The sequence below is a fragment of the Canis lupus genome, chromosome 33, assembly GCF_011100685.1.
Source record: "Canis lupus familiaris isolate Mischka breed German Shepherd chromosome 33, alternate assembly UU_Cfam_GSD_1.0, whole genome shotgun sequence".
Lineage (NCBI taxonomy): Eukaryota > Metazoa > Chordata > Mammalia > Carnivora > Canidae > Canis > Canis lupus.
This window is the reverse complement of record NC_049254.1, coordinates 14,317,741-14,336,913: the sequence shown is the minus strand read 5'-3', so window position 1 is coordinate 14,336,913 and position 19,173 is coordinate 14,317,741. Positions and strand designations below refer to the sequence as shown.

The 19,173-nt window shown below is 34.6% G+C and overlaps 1 protein-coding gene across 3 annotated transcripts in view; it reads left to right on the top strand.

The window, feature by feature from the left end:
- The window catches only part of CIP2A (cellular inhibitor of PP2A), a 34,567-nt gene extending 20,263 nt beyond the window's left edge, over window positions 1-14,304 (top strand). For all 3 annotated transcript variants that reach the window (XM_038582746.1, XM_038582747.1, XM_038582748.1), the window contains 10 exons: window positions 504-603; window positions 2,083-2,201; window positions 5,600-5,795; window positions 6,287-6,361; window positions 6,449-6,559; window positions 9,286-9,482; window positions 11,599-11,712; window positions 11,976-12,058; window positions 12,741-12,880; window positions 13,930-14,304. In XM_038582746.1, the coding sequence (XP_038438674.1) occupies window positions 504-603; window positions 2,083-2,201; window positions 5,600-5,795; window positions 6,287-6,361; window positions 6,449-6,559; window positions 9,286-9,482; window positions 11,599-11,712; window positions 11,976-12,058; window positions 12,741-12,880; window positions 13,930-14,100 (1,306 nt within the window). In that variant the 3' untranslated portion in view covers window positions 14,101-14,304. The remainder of the gene's footprint in view (window positions 1-503; window positions 604-2,082; window positions 2,202-5,599; window positions 5,796-6,286; window positions 6,362-6,448; window positions 6,560-9,285; window positions 9,483-11,598; window positions 11,713-11,975; window positions 12,059-12,740; window positions 12,881-13,929) is intronic.
- Window positions 14,305-19,173: the final 4,869 nt, after the last annotated feature.

Below are 19,173 nucleotides of genomic sequence, written 5' to 3'. Positions count from 1 at the left end.
TAGATATTGATTTGTTTCAGTTTCTATAAATGATGTAATTGCCAATAATTGTGGTCCTCCAGAACACAGATTACCTTTTCTTTTTTTGTATTCCTTTTGCAGTGAGGCTAAGAACATGGCTTAGTATAATTTATTTGGTAAATATTAAGATTCTGTATTGCTTAAGATTGCCCTTTATTGTTGATAGGCCTGTGACAAAGCTAAGAATTAAATAGGTCATGTTGCTGATGCTGTTAGTAATGTGGTACAGAAACTGGAAGCATGCTGGTATTTGAGATTACAGTCTCAACTTAGACTGTTAAGGCCAATTTGTTCTTTTTGGGGCTTGAGCTATAAGGATAATGGTCTCTACTGTGTTTTTACTTCTGAAAAGAAACAATACTTTATCTCCCTAAGGTTTAAAAACAGGTGTTGGTTTTTCAGAATTTCTTTAGAATTATGGCTAGAAATAAAGCTCTAAGCAATTCTTTAGTTATCTAATTTAAATATGATTTACTTTTAAGCAAACTTGCTGCTGATGTAGTTTTGAAAACCCTTGATTTGATGAATAAACTTAAGCAGTTGGTTCCTGGTATGGAAGTAAGCTTCTATAAAATCCTTCAGGTGGGTTTAAACTCTTCAAATATTGAAGTTTGTTTATACAAAATGCTCCCTAATGTATGAGTTTCTGTTTTAATATTCTTTAGAAACTGTTTCTCTTAGAATTGGGCGTCAGAAGAAAGTTAATTGCCTAAGTAACTCTATAGTATTCCTACTACATGGTAATTTTATGTAGTTTTGCAGGGGTTGAACATAAATGCTCCTGATTATAATGTACAAGATGTTGCTGATAGTAGAGCTTCCTCAGCCTTTTTCCTTTCTTGTCATCCTTTGTTTCTTCGTTTATTTCTATTGGCATTGTAGTGAAGGGGATGTGGTATTTGTTTTGGAGTTTTGGGGTGGGGTTGATGATGTAGTGCTTTAAGGGGATAAGGGACACATTTGGAAGAAAAGGACTTGATTGTGAGTTGTAATAAGATTAGAGAGGGTAGGCAGAGAATAGCTAACTCACAGATTTTGAGTTCTGATGTTTACCTTGAAAGCCACAAAACCTGACTTCTAATAGATACTTAGCAAACATGCGTCAATTGGGTTAATATAATAATTTAATAAAGATGGCTCTGATATCTGTCTAGACAGGGTAGAAGGCAAAACTGAAACCTTATTCAGGGGCCACTTGTGCACTTTGAGAGCGTAATGCTTAGGAGATGGGGTTCAGATGTTGACTCCACCATCAATCAAGTTGGTGCAGACTTGAGCAAGCTATTTCACTTGTCTAAGCTCTAGTGTCCTTAACTACAGAATGAAAGTAATGATCCCCCTCCATGGGAGTGGTTGCAAAGAGTTACTATGAGGGTTATAAAGATAAAGGCCGTCTCTTAACATGATTCTGTGGCCTAAGATTATACTTGACTACTTCCAAGACACTTGACACTGGTAAAATGTAGATAACTATAAAGGATTTATATTTTAATATTTTTTCTCTGTTAACTTAAAAATTGAGTCAAACTGATTATCTGTCAATTAGATGTTTTTCAGAATAAATGATTTAAGGCTTACAGTACTAATGTAAAATATTTACTGACATGAAGGACTTATGCTTTAAGCATAAATTGTTTCAGTTACTGAATTAGAATTGAATTAATTTGAATTTTACTTTTATTTTTGACTTTAATTAGAAATGATAATTATTTTTTCTTACAGCCAGATTTTCTTCTAAGTGTAGCAGAATTAAAACAATAATTCAAAACAGTCAGTTGTGGATGGTATTTTAAATTCATCAAAATATTTAGGACATGATTTTCATAGGCACAACAAAAGCGTTCAAAACTTTGCCCAAATTTTTTTAAAGCTAATGTTCATATTGACTGCATAATTATAACAAAGTAAAGATGAATAAATGCATTCAGATATCAGATAGAAACCTTTCAGAATTTGGGTAGTATCATTTTATGATTTAGCTCTGTTTACTCACCTTGATGTAAAAAACCTGACATTATTTATTCCTTGTGCTTCTTGTTTTCTGGTTTCTGATTTGCTTAGGATCCACGCCTGATTACTCCCTTGGCTTTTGCTTTAACATCAGATAATAGAGAACAAGTACAGTCTGGATTGGGAATATTATTGGAAGCTGCTCCACTGCCAGATTTTCCTGCATTAGTGTGAGTTGTAGTCATTTGCAGTGTATCTCTTGTGCTGGAATATCTTGCTGTGTTTCTTTAGTAGTCCTTGATGTAGAAAGACTAGAAAATTTGTGAATCAAAGACTTCATTATAACGGTAATTTTTCAAGTGCTTAAAAGAAAATTTGATTCCAGTAACTGAAAAGACCAGGTATATGCTCAGAGAAAAGTAGCTTCGGATGGGTTAAGTATATTTTCCAGGCTCTATGCCACTCCATCTCTCACCTCCTCTATTTAATATAGTGGCTTCTGGACTATACTTACATCTTACCAGTTCAGTTCTTACAAAGAATGTGCTTTCCCCGTGTCAGCTATACTAAAGAAATAATAAATAAATAAATCCCGCAAGCAAACAAGCTTAAAAGACATTTAGATGTGAGGAAGAACTTCCTCAGTTTAAGGGTTGTAGGTAACCATAGGATTGCCAGCGGACAAGAGGGGAATCTGTTCTAAAGGATTAAACACTTCATAAACAACATGGCTTTTAGGACTAAAACAACCAACAAACAAAACAGGAAAAAAAAAATGAAGAGCTTTCCCTTCCCAGTTGTTTAAATGATAAGCCTAGGCATTATTTTCATTGACCAAATCTGGGTCATTTGCCAATGAAGGACCTTGGCAGATACCAAAGGTTCATCTGTGAGAACTACATGGACTGAAAACTAGTTTGGAGGCAGTGGGAAGATTCCTAAAGAAAACTTTTGGAAAGTGGAATAGATAATGACCAGGCTGAATTGTCCACTAGACTCATTAATTTCAAACATTAAGAGAATATATTATATTTGAAAAAAAATGAGATTTGGGGGGCTCTCTGTAAACTAAGTGTCCAGTTGAGTTCTATATTAATTTTTCAAAGTTTAAGTTCCGGGCAGCCCGGGTGGCTCAGTGGTTTAACGCTGCCTTCAATCCAGGGTGTGATCCTAGAGACCCGGGATCGAGTCCCACGTCAGGCTCCCTGCTTCTCCCTCTGCCTGTGTCTCTGCCTCTCTCTCTCTGTCTCTATGAATAAATAAATAAAATCTTTATAAAAATAAAATAAAAGTTTAAGTTCCACATATAAATGAATTTGCAAAAGTAATTTGAATAAAATGAAGCATGTTAGTGACTAGGTAAGACATTTCTGTATGCAGGGATCTGAAAACTATAACCGGCAGGAGCCTACGTTTGTAAATAAAGTTTTACTAAAAAAAGGACACACCTTTTCATTTTCATATTGTCTGTATTTTCTGTGTCTACATTCATGCTATGACATCAGGGTTGGATAGTTGTAACAGAGACTATACAGCCCCTTAGGTCTGAGATACTTACTGCTTTGTCCTTTAAGAGAAAGTTTGCTAACCTCTGCTACGTTGCTATTGTTAAAGATTTATTGGGGCTCCCTGGGTGGCCTAGCGGTTTAGCGCCTGCCTTTCGCCCAGGGCGCAGGATCCTGGAGTCCCGGGATGGAGTCAAGTCCCGCATCAGGCTCCCGGCATGGAGCCTCCTTCTCCCTCTGCCTGTGTCTCTGCCTCTCTCTCTCTCTATGTCTATGATGAATAAAATCTTTTAAAAAAAAATTGTTTATTTGAGAGAGAGAAAGAGAGCGCACGCACGTGTGCACAAGTGGAGGAGAAGGGCAGGTAGAAACCGGTTCCCTGTTGAGCTGGGAGCCTGGCATTGGACTCAACCCCTGAACCCCGGGATCATGACCTGAGCAAAGGCAGATGCTTAACTGATGGAGCCACCCAGGCACCCCTCTGCTTTTTCTTTTAAGAGACTCTACAAACTCATTTCTCAGAATTAATAATTTAAGTGGTCATAAATTAGGAGATTAAGAACTGTGGAGAATAAGAGGTAGAGACCACATAATCAAAATTCTTTTTATTTTATAGTAGTTATTTTTAAACAAATAGACAAATAAGGAGCTTCTCAAGTTAAAATGTAGAAATGATTTGTGAAGCTGCTTGATTTTATGGTGGTTTGGTTGCTCCAGTTGTGGTAATTGGACATAAAGGAAAGACTCTGTGTTTCAGAATGGAAAGCTTCAGCTTCACTGAAAGTGGGAGTCTCCTCCTCCGTCTCTGCAGATGAGCTCTTCCTACCATTTCTTTACATCACAGCAATCCCTCTCTTACTGGTGTTCTATAATTTTCCTTTAGACATTGTCTCTTTAGACACTCTCTTTAGATACTACTCTCATGTCTGTTTATGCCTTTATATCCTCTTAGTTTAATAAGGTAAATTTATATACTGAATGGATGGGGTAGGTGGGTACATAAGTAAGCTTTTTTATGTATGTTTGTTTTATTTAGACATTTAACAGCATGTGAGGGCCCTTCTAGTCATTTTAGATACTGCAGTAACTTAGACCAGGGCCTCTGTCATATGACTTACATTCTATTTTGGAGACAAGTTAAAAAAAATTAGGTTTCATAATGTGCATGCTAGTATGGGTGGAGGAGCCTCTCTGAGGAAGTGAATTTGAACTGAGATTGATGATAAGAAGGAACCAACTCTATATGGATCTAGTGGGAAGAATGTTGTAGGCAAAGGAACAGCTCATTCAAAGACCCTGAGGCAGGACCAAGACAGAAAGGGAAGGGGCAGAATGGAAGTAAGGTTGCTGAGAATATAGTGAGAAAGGACAAGAATGGAAGGACATGGGTAAAGGACAGCTGATGTTTCCCATGGTAAGAAGGAAGCATTAACACTACTAAATTTTTACAAATAATCCATACTCACAGACTAGTTCTAGTGCCTCCAAACCAGAGGTGAAATTGTCATTATAAAAGGTTGTAAGTAGAAAAGCATTTCCTTGTCAAATATTTAGGATATTTTCTAAAATTTGACTTCATCATAGATGCCAAGATGATTTAAAAAACATCTGAAGACTTATATTCCCAGAAAGATCCATTCTAGAGATTCTCTAATTCTATACTAACTGACTTTCCTCTATTTTTTTTAAGGTTTTATTTATTTATTCATGACAGACACAGAGAGAGAGAGAGGTAGAGACACAGGCAGAGGGAAGAGCAGGCTCCATGCAGGGAGCCTGACGTGGGACTCAATCCCGGGACTCCAGGATCACACCCCAGGCTGAAGGTGGCGCTAAACCACTGGGCCACCGGGGCTGCCCTATTTTTTTTTTTTTTTTTTTTTTAAGATTTTATTTATTGAGAGAGAGCAGGCGTACAAGCAGGCAAGAAGGGCAGACAGAGAATCTCAAGCTGACTCCAAGCTAAGTGCAGAACCTGTGGAGGGGCTCAGTTTCATGACCCCGGAGATCATGTTCTGAGCTGAAATCAAGAGTCAGATGCCCAACCAACTGAGGCATCCAGGCTCCTCTTCCTCGTCCTCCTGTACTTTTTGTAATTATTATTATTTTTTATTCCTATTCAGACTTGGAGAAAGTATAGCAGCCAACAATGCTTACAGACAGCAGGAAACAGAACATATGCCCAGGAGAATGCCTTTGCAATCACTAAATCACAGTCTTCCAACATCTGCAAAATGTTTAACTCCTCCACTTTTAAAAGCTAGAGTTCCTGGATTGAACATTGAGGAATTAATAGAGAAACTTCAGGCTGGAATGGTGGTGAGTAAATAGCCATTTTAAATGGGATTCTGACTGGTACATACCAACTAAATGTCAGCCCTGATTATTAACATTTATTTCAATAACTTTAGATATAAATTTGATCAATGAAGACTTTTAATATGAAAATAACAATATTCTAGAAATTTTGGGAAGAAAAAGATTAGCTATAAAATCCCCACATTTTAAAACAGCGTTTTCCCCCCTAGTCATCCCTAGTTAGCCCACCCTCATCTTCTCTGTCCCTGTTTAAGAAATCTGTCCCACAAGCATACCAAGTCCTACCCAGATACCCTTCTGCAATAGCCAGGTTAGCGAAATGTTTGTGAAACACCTCACAAGACATTCATTTCTTTACTTTGTTACTCATGAAGCTTTAATGATTTAGTTTCACATTAGGCATTTATTTTTTTATTGTGCTGAGTGTTAAAATTTTCTGGTTTTTTTTTTTTTTTTTTTTTTTTTTTTTTAACTGATGTCCTGAAACTTAGGTAAAGGATCAAATTAATGATGTGAGAATATCTGACATAATGGATGTATATGAGATGAAACTGTCCACATTAGCCGTGAGTACAAACTTATTTTAGCTCTATGTAACAGTTAAGCTTTAATAGATGTTTTCTGTGATAGGTCAATGGTATGTTTTCTTACAGTCCAAAGAAAGCAGACTACAAGATCTTTTGGAAGCAAAAGCTCTAGCCCTTGCACAGGCTGATAGACTGATTGCTCAATATCGCTGTCAAAGAACTCAAGCTGAGACGGAGGTGTGTACAATATAAATAATGACTTATCCAATAAGTAGAAAAATAAATGAAGTAGAACGTGTACAAAATTTTAGTTACATTCCGGTTACCCTGTCTGAAGTAAACTGTTCTCAGCATTTGATACAACTATTCCCTCCATCTTGACACCTTCCCCCCTTTAATTTGGATTACCCCATTACCTTCTGATTTTCTTTCTACCATAATGGATATTCTTTTCCTTTTTTTTTTTTTTTATTTTTATTTATTTATGATAGTCACACAGAGAGAGTGAGAGAGAGAGAGAAAGAGAGGCAAAGACATAGGCAGAGGGAGAAGCAGGCTCCATGCACTGGGAGCCCGATGTGGGATTCGATCCCGGGTCTCCAGGATCCCGCCCTGGGCCAAAGGCAGGCGCTAAACCGCTGTGCCACCCAGGGATCCCCGGATATTCTTTTCCTATATACTTTATGAATTTCTCTTTCTCCACTCAACCCTCAATTGTTGGTTTCTCCCAACATTATGTTCTAAGCCCTTTGTCCTTCTTTGGGTGGCCCAGGGTTTCAGTCATTACCAAATGTTAATGCCACCAGTTTTATGTGCTGAGCCCAGATCCTTTTTACTAAGTACTAAATGCTTCCTGTATAACTCTGTTTAAATATATCACAAATACTTCCCATTCAGCATGACTAATCCTGAACTCATTACCTTTTTTAAAATTTTATTCTTATTTATATATTCCCTCTTGTTCTTCAAAGTTTTCCAGACCAGAAACGTAGAAGTCACATAATTTACCTCCTACAATTAGTCATTCTCCAAATCCAGTTGATTCTACCTTCCGAATATTGCTTTTTTGTGCCTTATCTCTGTTTTTGCCCTATTTGCTATGGACCAAATCCTTTTCATTTTTTATATAAATCATAGCAGAGCCTCTAGTCTCTATACCCTCAGTCTGGAGCCCTCTTCTCAACCACCCTCTATGTGCATCCCAAGTCATCTGTCTTTTGCGTTTGGTTCCACCCTCCCTTTTCTCCCACGATGATCCGTGAGGCTGCAATCTGATTTTATTGCTTCTATGCTAAATACTGTGCAGTGGCTTACCATTTTACTCAGCAGATGATTTTAAATTCCTTAGTTTGGCACACATGATTCTAACTACTTTCATTCTGCATCTCCTTGCATTTCTGTGCATTCTCTGCAATCAACTATATTAGATTACTTTGCAGTTTCTTATACAGTTTTATTACCTTGCAGTTACTTGACATACTCAGGTTTCCTTGTCCTTGTAACTTGCTCTTCCATGTCTGGAACACCTTTTCCTCTTTCTCTGCCTAAATTCCTAATAATCCTTCAGATTTTAGTTTAAATATCCCCATTTCTTAGGAAGCTGTCCCACACATGTGAAAATTATATAACCTTCCCCCTACCCTCAATGTCAGAAACTCTTTCAGTATCTCCCAGCCCCAGCAAGCTCAGTACTTGGCCCATAGTAGATGCTTAGAAAGTTTGGCATTTGCTGTGTGTGTATATGCACACAATGTATACATTAGGAGTGAGAGCTTACTGCAATAATATGGAATTCCTAGCAAATATAAACAGAGTCTCAACAGTTCAGTGTCATTTATAAAGAATTATAATAAAGTCATCATTTTAGAGAGAGGCATTAAAATTACTGACACATAAAATACCATTGAGTTTTCTCAGAGTACATGTATTTGAAAAAATATGAATAAATATAACCATACGTTTTCCTTTTCTTCTTTTGAAAAGGATTTGTTTATCTTGACTGATGGCATGTTAAATATATCATAAATCGCAACAAAATTAGTGATATTAAAATAATTTTGTCCTCTCTCTTCTCATAGCACATTCTTAGATTCTATTTTGGACATGTCTTACATTTTACTGGAGAACTTAATGTTTTATCCATTTTACTGGAAAGGCTTCTTATAAAAATAACACTAAATAGTAGGGTATTATTGCTTTATATATAGACTGTCATAAAAACAGAGAAGGGCTTAGGTTTTTATCTGGTTCAAAATGAGAGTATTTTTCAGGCTAAAGGGTAGTGGGGAAGTTCACTTCTCATTCTAGTTTTCTGTTTCTTTAATATTTCATGTCACAAATTGATTCTCTGTGTAAAGTTAGAATTTAAAATGAATACACAGCATTGCTTTTCTGTGGCCCTAAAATCCTTTTGTAAACATTCATGTATTCTGATAATTTGTGAAACTTACACATCACAAGTAAGTGAAGTATTGCTTACTTAAACTCAAGATCAAAGTCAGAAACAGAATACAGGTCTTTGTTTCTTTCCATGTCACATATTAATTTAGGTATATTTCCTGATTGTGCTAGTTTAATTTTAAGTGTTTGCTTAACATCTGTGATATAGTTAAGATCTTATTCTAAATTTCTACCTGAAATGGGAAAACTGATTTTTCTAACTTTCTGGTTTAGTGTTAATGGCTGGCTCCAAGGACCACACATACTCTTTCAATGGGGTACAGAATGTAGTGCTACCTTCATGTTGTTATAATTGTGTTCATTTCCATGAATCTGGTCATACCAGGATTATTCTAGTCAGAACAATCTATTAAGTAAAAGAACTATAACAGCGTATATGTGACTAACAAAACCTTATATAACCCAATAGATGCTAGCCTATTAGATATTTGGTAAACCTTTCAAATTGTAGAAACTGAGCATATTACATACATGATAGTAGAAAAGTTTCTGTTTTGTTTTAGGCACGGACACTTGCTGGTATGTTGAGAGAAGTTGAAAGAAAAAATGAAGAGCTTGGTGTGTTATTGAAGGCACAGCAGGTTGAATCAGAAAGAGCACAGAGTGATATTGAGCATCTCTTCCAACATAATAGGAAATTAGAGTCTGTGGCCGAAGAACATGAAATACTGACAAAATCCTACATGGAACTTGTTCAGAGGTAAATTAATAAAGTAAAAGTTCCTGTGTAAAGTTAGAACTTAAAATGAACACACAGCATTTCTTTTCTGTGGCCCTAAAATCCTTTTGTAAGCATTCACATGTTCTGATAATTTGTGAAACTTACACATCACAAGTAAGTCAAGTATTGCTTACTCAAACTCGGGATCAAAGTTGGAAACAGAATACAGGTCTCTGTTTCTTTCCAGTTGACTCTGCTTCTTTCATGTATTCATGCAGTCCTCTGTCATCTGGGATGTTAGCACCACAAAAACAGGTTGAGTCTCTTTGTTCTGTAACAGGTCCTGGAACAGTACTCAATACACAGGCATTCCGTAAATGTTAAGGGACCTTAATTATCACAATTCACGTTAAGTTGAGCCACATGAATTGGCCATTTCTGCAGATCAAATGTGTTTCATAGTATTCAGTCTAATGGCAGGGAAATACAGCTGTCAGTGTTAAAATCATTGCTAAATCTGTAGTCAGTATTTCTTCTTAATGTCATTGAATATGGTTTACTTATATGTGTGACTACATCTGTGGAATACTTAGAAGTAAATTGTAGGGTTAAAAGGTATGTGCTTTCAAATTTTTGATGGATTAAGTTTCCTTCCAAAAAAGCTACACTTATTTATATGCTTACTAACAAAATGTGAGATTGATCACATTTTCCTCCTTCGTCAAATTTTTTAATCTTTTAGATCAATTTTAAAACTTCTGAAATATAAAGAAGACCAGGAACAATTACAGATTTTCTACCAAACGATAAAAATTAAAACATTCTGGTTCACTTGTTCTTTGTTTTAATTTATAATTTAAGATTGGTTAAGATTTGAAAAAATGCTCTATTTATGCTATTTATTTAGAGATCTAGAAAATTTTAATTTTGTAAGGTTCATGTACTTACTTGCCCATCAATAAAAATGAAGGGTGGAAAAATGTATGGCATCTAGAAAATTTGTGATGCTAAAATTTCCTGAACAGGATATTTTCTCCCAGCAATAACTTTCTTCAAAGTCTGCTTGAGGCAGCCCTGATAGAGTGGACTATTGGTGGTAAGTCAGGGTGTGAGAAAAAGTAAGCAGTGGTCCCACAGAAGTATCCAGTTTCCAGGACCCGCTGTTGTTCCAGATAATAAATAAGGGGCCAAGAGGTAAAACTCCTGCCATCAGGAGCCAGAAGGGTAAAGAAAGGCATTTGTAATGGTAGGGACTATCTAAAGGCATTCAAATTCAGAATTTTCAAAACCATGTGGGACGGATAAAACACTTTCTAGGCAAATTTGGCCAGTGCCACCAGTTTGTACTTAATGAAGGGAGGAGGACATTTTATGCTTAAGATACTTCGGTGTCAAAGTATCACTTAAGGAAGTATTACTGTGTTTACTTTGCAAGTAAACTAAGCAGGACTGTTAGATGCAGAGCTCTAAAGAAAGGAGAAGTTTAATATCCTCAACTAGTTGATTAGTTTGACATTTTTAATTCAATATACGTTATGCCGAAGAGGCTAATGATGGCAGATTTTTTTGTTTTTTAATAGACTTCATCCTTTTATAGAAGTTTTTAAAAAATTTCTGGACCTAACTATGAAAATATCTATAATATATATATAGCAAATTATATAGCTAATTATGTTATCTGCAAAGCTCTGTATTCATAAATATGAGGTCAGTGCCCTGCACATTTCCTTTTTAGAGTAAATACTACCTCCTAAGTCAGCCAAAACTATCTTTAATATGTTTTAGAGTTAATCTAACTTTCTTTATGTCCTGCTTATTCATGACATTCCTCTCCTTACCTTCAGTGTTTGCAGTGAAGAAATAATAAAGGACACACAGTTTCTTTTCTCCATCGTTTGCCTCCATAAAAATATCAACTTTTTTTTTTTTGTAATTTTTTTTTAACTTTTATTTATTCATGATAGTCACAGAGAGAGAGAGAGAGAGAAAGAGGCAGAGACATAGGCAGAGGGAGAAGCAGGCTCCATGCACCGGGAGCCCGATGTGGGATTCGATCCCGGGTCTTCAGGATCGCGCCCTGGGCCAAAGGCAGGTGCCAAACCGCTGCGCCACCCAGGGATCCCATCAACTTGTTTTTTCATATTGTTTTTTTCAGGAATGAAGCCACTGAAAAGAAGAATAAAGATTTACAGACCACGTGTGATTCTCTGAATAAACAAATTGAGACGGTGAAAAAGTTAAATGAATCATTCAAGCAACAAAATGAAAAGTAAAATCTCTAGTTCTTAATTCTAATTACTTTGGATTTTTAAAAAACAGTGATTCCTCTTATACAGAGCATTGTTTTTTATAGATAAAATTAATACAATTATCACTTATTTTTTTAATTATCACTTATCTTAGATATAAAATATATACTTGGCAAAATGTAAAGGTAATTACTGTTCTTACTAATATTCTCTTCAAATACTTGTTGGGAAGAAAAATAAAAATTTTTTTTTGTTTTCTTCTATATTTTTTTTATAACTTCAGAACTATTGCCCAATTATTAGAGAAAGAAGAACAGAGAAAAGAAATACAGAACCAACTTGTAGACAGAGAATGTAAGCTAGCAAGTAAGTAGCTTCTTATTTAATAAAAAAATCAGCATGATTTTATTTTCTACTCTCATTTTTTTAAAAACTTAATATCACATTTTAAACAGCTCCCTTCTTCTTGCTATATATAATACTTTACAGAGCATTTTAGTTAGATTGATTAAGTTGAAAAAGCAATTTATTTTTTTTAAATCTGGGAATTAGAGGAAATGATTGTCTTTTTAAAATAGTTTTAAAAGAATGTAACAGCAGGTGGCAGTGCTAGGTAACTTTTAGTTACCAGCTTCTTAGAGGCAATAGCTCTGAAATGATCCACAGAAATATTTGTGTTCTAACTCACTTGCCTTAGAGCACGGACATCTGCCTATATAATCTTTCATACTTTTCTCCATCTCTTTGCTAACCCTTAAGCTATGAGGATTTCTTTCTCCTTGTTACTCTCTTTATAATATCAGAAACAGAGAAAGAGGGAAAGACGTGGAGATTTGGCATTTTCTATGGAATATTGGCCTAGGGGAAGAGTTTTGTGGTGTTTTTTTATTCATCAGATATTATAAAACTTTTATTTCCAGGAAGATACTACTTCATCTTCCCATCTTATCATTCTTCTGCTCTAATTACTTAGTGGCTAATAAACCTTTTCAGGGTAACATCGATATAGGACCTCTGAGCATATAACAGACTGTTTGTTTGTTTTAAGATTTGCAACAAAAAACAAAATTGCAAGAAGAAAAGATTAAAATCTTGCAGAAAGAAAGGGAAGATAAGGAAGAAACCATTGATATCCTTAGAAAGGAAATAAACAGAACAGAACAAATAAGAAAAGAATTGAGCATTAAGGTAAGAATCTGTTGAGTTCTCATCTCATTTGTACGAATGAGTAAGTCTGATTTTGTGGAGAAGGTGAATTTGGATAAGTTACAATTCTGTTTCTTTAGTAATTTTATTTGGAAGATACTACAATTTCAAAATGGACCATTGTTTTTTTATAAAGGTTCTCTCAAAATATGAAAGCCTGTATTTCCTAAAATCATGGAAAAACTTATTTAATATATATTGTGTGCCAGCAGTTACTGCTTTTAAGTGAGGAAATACAGAAGGGTTCCCAGTTCTGGATGTCACATATAGGTGGTGCTGTATGTGGCTGCCTCTCCCTGCATTTAGAGATGAGAATAATAACAGTAGTTCCTATTCGTGAAGAACTTTATAATTTACAGAGGACTCTAAAACAGTTTTCTTAATCTTCTCTTTGACAAATATATTAATAAATAAGTATCAATAAATGTTTTCAACCTACAAATGAAACTGAGTCTTGAGTTACTTTCTGAGGGTCTGTCACAAAGCTAAGTGCAACAGTAGACTTACACAGTATTCTGAATCTAAGTCCACTGTGGCTCATTCCACATTTTATCATGGTTGTTTGTGTGTGGTAGCTATGAATAGCATTTTCTGCCCCATCTGCTCCCAGGAAGGTGAGAACACACCAGGATTAAATGACCACTTCAACAACTCTAGAGCACAAGTGACAGAAGAGGTGTAAAATTTAATGCTGCATTTACTGATTTCCTGCTTCTGCTTTGATGTAGTCATCTTAATAATGATTCTAAGTTGTAATGTGTAGTGTTTTCTGCAAAATTTAGCTGCTAATTTGACTAAAAAGACTGAATTGTCTTTCCAATTTGTATTATATTTTTTAATAATTACTTAACCTTACCATATAATTTAATTAACAAAAATATAATACATATTTGTAATGTGTCTTTTGACATGGTTGTTTTACAAATGAAAAATAGGACATCTTTAGATATCTGTGAAGGGAAGACATGCTAAGTTTGTTTTCCTCAACTCATTTTCCCTCCCTTCTCCTCCCCCACCTCCCCAATTCCTAGGCTTCCTCCCTAGAGGTTCAGAAGGCCCAATTAGAAGGTCGATTGGAAGAGAAAGAGTCGCTGGTGAAACTTCAGCAAGAGGAGTTGAACAAACACTCTCATATGATAGCAATGATCCACAGCTTAAGTGGAGGAAAAATAAGTCCAGAAACTGTGAATCTCAGTATATAGACATTGTGTATTTATCTTCCAGGGGAGGTGTGGTAGGGAAGGTAATTTGTGACTCCGGAACAATAGCCAATTATTATCTAATTATTAATTTAGTAAAGAACCTGATCTGATAAATATTTTTATTTGGTCTTAAAAGTTTTACTTCTTGTTTCTGGCTTTTATTGCTTAAAGCTTCTTTGGTTCTTCTATTAGAATGTTCTTCTTGACTGCCATTATTGTTTTTCTAAGGTTTTTCTCTTTTTCTTGATTGTTTTCCACTTCTGCATTTTAATTTATTCTCATTTGTGATTAGATTTTAAAATCAAACTTTCTTGATATAACCTCCTAGAGATTAAGAAATTGAAAATACAATTATTAGTATAAAAGAAGGCATGGCATTGCCAGAGAAGTTTTTCTCTAAATAACAAAAAAGAAAATTCACTAAACTTAAAATAATTGTATTATTGCATTTAAGATGCAGTCAGATTTATGGTATTAGTTCTAAATTTGAAAAAAATGCAATGAATAGTTAGAGAAATAATATGAAAAAATAGAAAATATCGATGTGTTAAATGAATACATTGTCACATCTTAAAAAGCTATTTGTAGAATTATTGAGTAGCTTTAGTGTTTTACTCTTTTTAAAATATACCATGTTGATCTGCCCATATCATTTCCAATCCATTATGAATTTCTTTTGATTTATACAAGGATAATTTGGATTCCGCCCTTGCTACATAGTGAGACATTTATGATTTGTTGATTCTAATGTGAATTGCATTTAATTTCTTTCATTTAAATAGTTTTTAATTTGGCCGTTTAATTTTAAGGCATAGGTTAAATATCCTTGTTCATGTATCTCTTTAATACAGGAGAATTTTTCAGTACTCTTCATTTGTTTGTTGTTGTTGTTATATTTTATTTATTAATGAGAGAGAGAGAGGCAGAGGGAGAAACAGGCTCCATGCAGGGAGCCCAATGCGGGACTCAATCCCAATACTCCAGGATCACACACTGGGCCAAAGGCAAATGCTCAACCACCGAGCCACCCAGGTGCCCCAGTACTCTTCATTTGAATCAAATGTTGTAAATAGTGTTTAAGAATAGTTTTTGTATCCATATTTTAGTTGGTTTTATTGCTATAGTTTCCAACCATTAATTTTGCTTGATGTTTTCTTCCCTGTTTATATCTTCATGTGACTTAAGTGAATTTAGATTTACTTCTATTTTTCAATTATAGTATATCTGAATTTGTTTAGAAGTTAAATATATTTTCATAATTTGCTAATTACATTAAGTATCAGACTATCATAGTTTTACATACTTGAATACATGTATAGTTCTGCAAATTTTTTTTTTTTAAAGTCAGGTTTTTGTTTTTTTTTTAATATTTTATATTTATTTATATAGTTACACAGAGAGAGAGAGAGAGGCAGAGGCATAGGCAGAGAGAGAAGCAGGCTCCATGCACTGGGAGCCCGATGTGGGATTCGATCCCGGGTCTCCAGGATCGCGCCCTAGGCCAAAGGCAGGCGCTAAACCGCTGCGCCACCCAGGGATCCCTAGTTCTGCAAATTTTTTAAAAAAGCATTGTACAGAGTAACACATTTTAGGTTGCTACTTGTTCTATAAGGGGTACATTTTTTTTCTCTTGAAATTGCAGGGATTTTCATTTTTATATGAAACAATGTTTAAATGGATAGAGATGACTGAAGAACAAAAGGCTCTGTAAAGTAAAAAATTTCCGTAAAATAAATAAATGAACCAAAAGCTCTAAGGAAAATCAAACTATCTTTACAGTTTAGACACTTTCGAGACACTGAGCCTAGCCCAGTGCTGCCCAATAGAACTTTTTGTAATGTTGGAAATGTTCTATATACTGTCCAGTATCATAGTCTTTAGCCACATGTGATTTTTAAGCACTTAAAATATGGCTAGTGCAACTGAAGAATTTAGATTTTCATTGCCATTCTGCTGGACAGTGCAGACCTAGTCCATTCTTGCAAGAATGCATTTATTTAAGGTACTCAATTTGCCTATTCTGAAAGACCCATATAGACAGAGACTCCATATATTTTTTAGCAATCTTTTTTTTTTAATACAACAGTTTTAATTGTTGTATTGAAGTCAGTCCTGATGTCTCTAAAGAGAAAAATAATTTAGCTTTAAAGGTGAGTACTAATCATCCTCTTCATTTCTTCTGTTTATCCTAGTCTTTCTGTCTCTTACAGCCTCTTTCATATTGTTTCTATTTTTCTTAACCTTAGTACGTTGAGCACTTTTTTATTTTTTTGCTACTTAGGTCTCTGTACCTCAGATTAAAATAACAAGGGGTATGTGTGTGTGGGGGGGCATATTTTCTTTCTTTAAAACAAATGATTTCCATGTGTCCATGTGTGCATAACCATTTTCTAACAGAGAAAGTAGAACTAAATAAATGCATCATTGTCCTAAAATTGTTCAGATTCTCTAAAAATTTTGCTATGAAGAGTTTGTCCAAGTGTATATTAGCACAGTTCCTTTTGCCATTTACATTTGCCACTTGAGTAGACATGGACTACTCTTAAAATTTGGCTGATTGAAGTTTATACTAAACTGTCTATTTAATGTCAGGGCAAAAAACAACTACTTGTTAAAACTTAATGCTGTGTTTTGGGGGGAAATTATCAGATTAATGTCCTTTCAGGGCAAAAACAACTACTTGTTAAAACTTAATGCTGTGTTTTGGGGGGAAATTATCAGATTAGTGTCCTTTTAGTTGTATTTATTTGTTATAAGGCTACTTATTTATGTGAAGGATATAATGAGACTCTGTCTTGAGTTAGGATTCTTAGTTAAATGAGAATGTTCGACTTTCAACTTCCACCTGAAGCTCATTCACATATGTTAAGGTACCTCTAATCAAGGGATATTCCTTAAAACAACCTTTAATTTGATTCTTTTCCTCTTTTCAGATAGTTACAAATTGTGTTTACAGCCTTGCTTCTGATTTATCTACTGATGAACCAAACACATGCCCTGTACAAAGTAATTAACTTTGTAGGAGTCAATAAGCATTTCTGTAAATGGCCAGATAGTAAATATTTCAGTCTTTATGAGTCATAGAGTCTCTCTTACAACTATTCAATTCTGCAACTGTAGCAAGAAAGCAGCCATAGATAGCATATACATAAATAGGCATGGTTGTGTTGTAATAAAATTTTATTTACAAAAAGTCAAGCCTTTACTATTGGGTGCTATATCTTACTGATTAATTAGCCCTTTTATCATTAAGAAATGTGTCTGTCTTTGGTAAACTTTGTCTTGAGGTCTGTTTTATTTGATATGAATAGAGCCACTCCAGCCATTTTATGTTTTATGCTGGCCTGGTATATATTCTTCTATCCATTTACTTTTAACCTGTGTTGTTAGATTAAAAAACAAAGACCGAAGTTTTATATATATCTTAGCAATTAAGTCCTTAACTTTCACAGTCCATTTGGAGTTAATATTGTACTACTTAGTATAAAATGTAGAAACCCTACAATTGTGTTGGCCCTTTTACCTTCTCATCCCTTATGCTACAGCTGACACATATATCTATCTATAGATAATAAAACCCCAAAACAATGTTATAACTTTTGCTGTAAACAATTATATGGAAATAATCTGGCTCTCAACATCATAATATATTTACCTGTTTACTCACAACAATACAACAATACACACAAGTAGTATCTTCCTTATAACACTATTTTTCTCTTTTGAAATAATAAGTACTTGTAAGGAGATACTGGAAATACAAGGTTTCTTCCACTTTTGACCCACTAGTTTCAGCATCCATGGATAATCCTTGCTTGAATTAGTTGTTACTCTGATGGTTGCCACCTTTTTTTTTTAATGGAAGAAAACAACATTTTGCTAACATTATGATAATACTGGGATTAGTAAACAAAATTACGTCTATTACATCATTGACCAAACATAGTATTTATAGTTTTACAGTTAATAGAATATGTACTTTTTTGTATACATATTCTCACAAGCCAAGAATATGAGATTTGCTTTCTGTAGCTTAAGAAAATAATAAGTGTGTTGAGCATATGGAATATTTTTTCCAACCACAGGGTGGTTTGAATCTTATTTTCCTTCCCAAACCCCCTAATTTGAGAATTGCTCACTTGCGTTGGCCCTCTGAATGATCACCAGTAAATATTAAACACATTTTACCCATAATGATAAATAAGTCTCTTGGATTAAGAAACCAACTGTATATTTTCAGCATTCACTGAGTTTGCATTCAAGATAATTAATTTTTAAAAATGAACAAATAAAAATATGCCTTTCAAAGCCAGAGTTTATTTCTTAGAACATGAATAATTAACCTCTTACGTACTTGAAATTGTATGAGAGGAATACATTTAGAGGAAACAAAAAATTAAAAATTCAGGGGTTTCTTTGAATCTGCAAATTACTTTGAAATCTTAAAAAATCTTACTCTGTTCAGCATTTTGTAGCTAATTGACTTTCTTCCTGTCATGCAAAGACTGAAGCTTGTTTTGTTTATGCTTGTGTTCATCTAAACATTTCAAAAATACCCTAAGAAAACTTAATTATCACCATGAATGAGAGGTATCCTAATTACCAGAAACCAGCTTCTTCACATTATAATACAAATAGCCCATCATAAAGGTCATTAGATGTGAGAAGTAACTTTCTTACCAACTAAATACACATTTTTAGTTAGCTTAATTTCCCAAGGACCCAGTGTTTATATGTTCTTGGGATCTCCAAAAAAAAAGGATAATCCTAGGATATACAGCAAAGGGCTTTTTAAGTATGATCTAGCAAGTGCTGCATAAGAAAGTGACATTTTCAAAGTCAATAGAGTAGGTTGGGTTACAGTTTCATTATATTATTAAAAACTAATTTTCCACTAAGTAGCTGGGCATTTGGCAGGGATTTAGTAGTGAACATGATTCTCCCTCTCCATTACATTATCTACACTATTCCAAGAATTCATCTCACTAATCTCAAAGAGCCAAAAGATACAATGTATTAGAGTAGCCTTATACTTTTCTCAAACTTCAAATAAAAGGATTTATGATTAGCCCT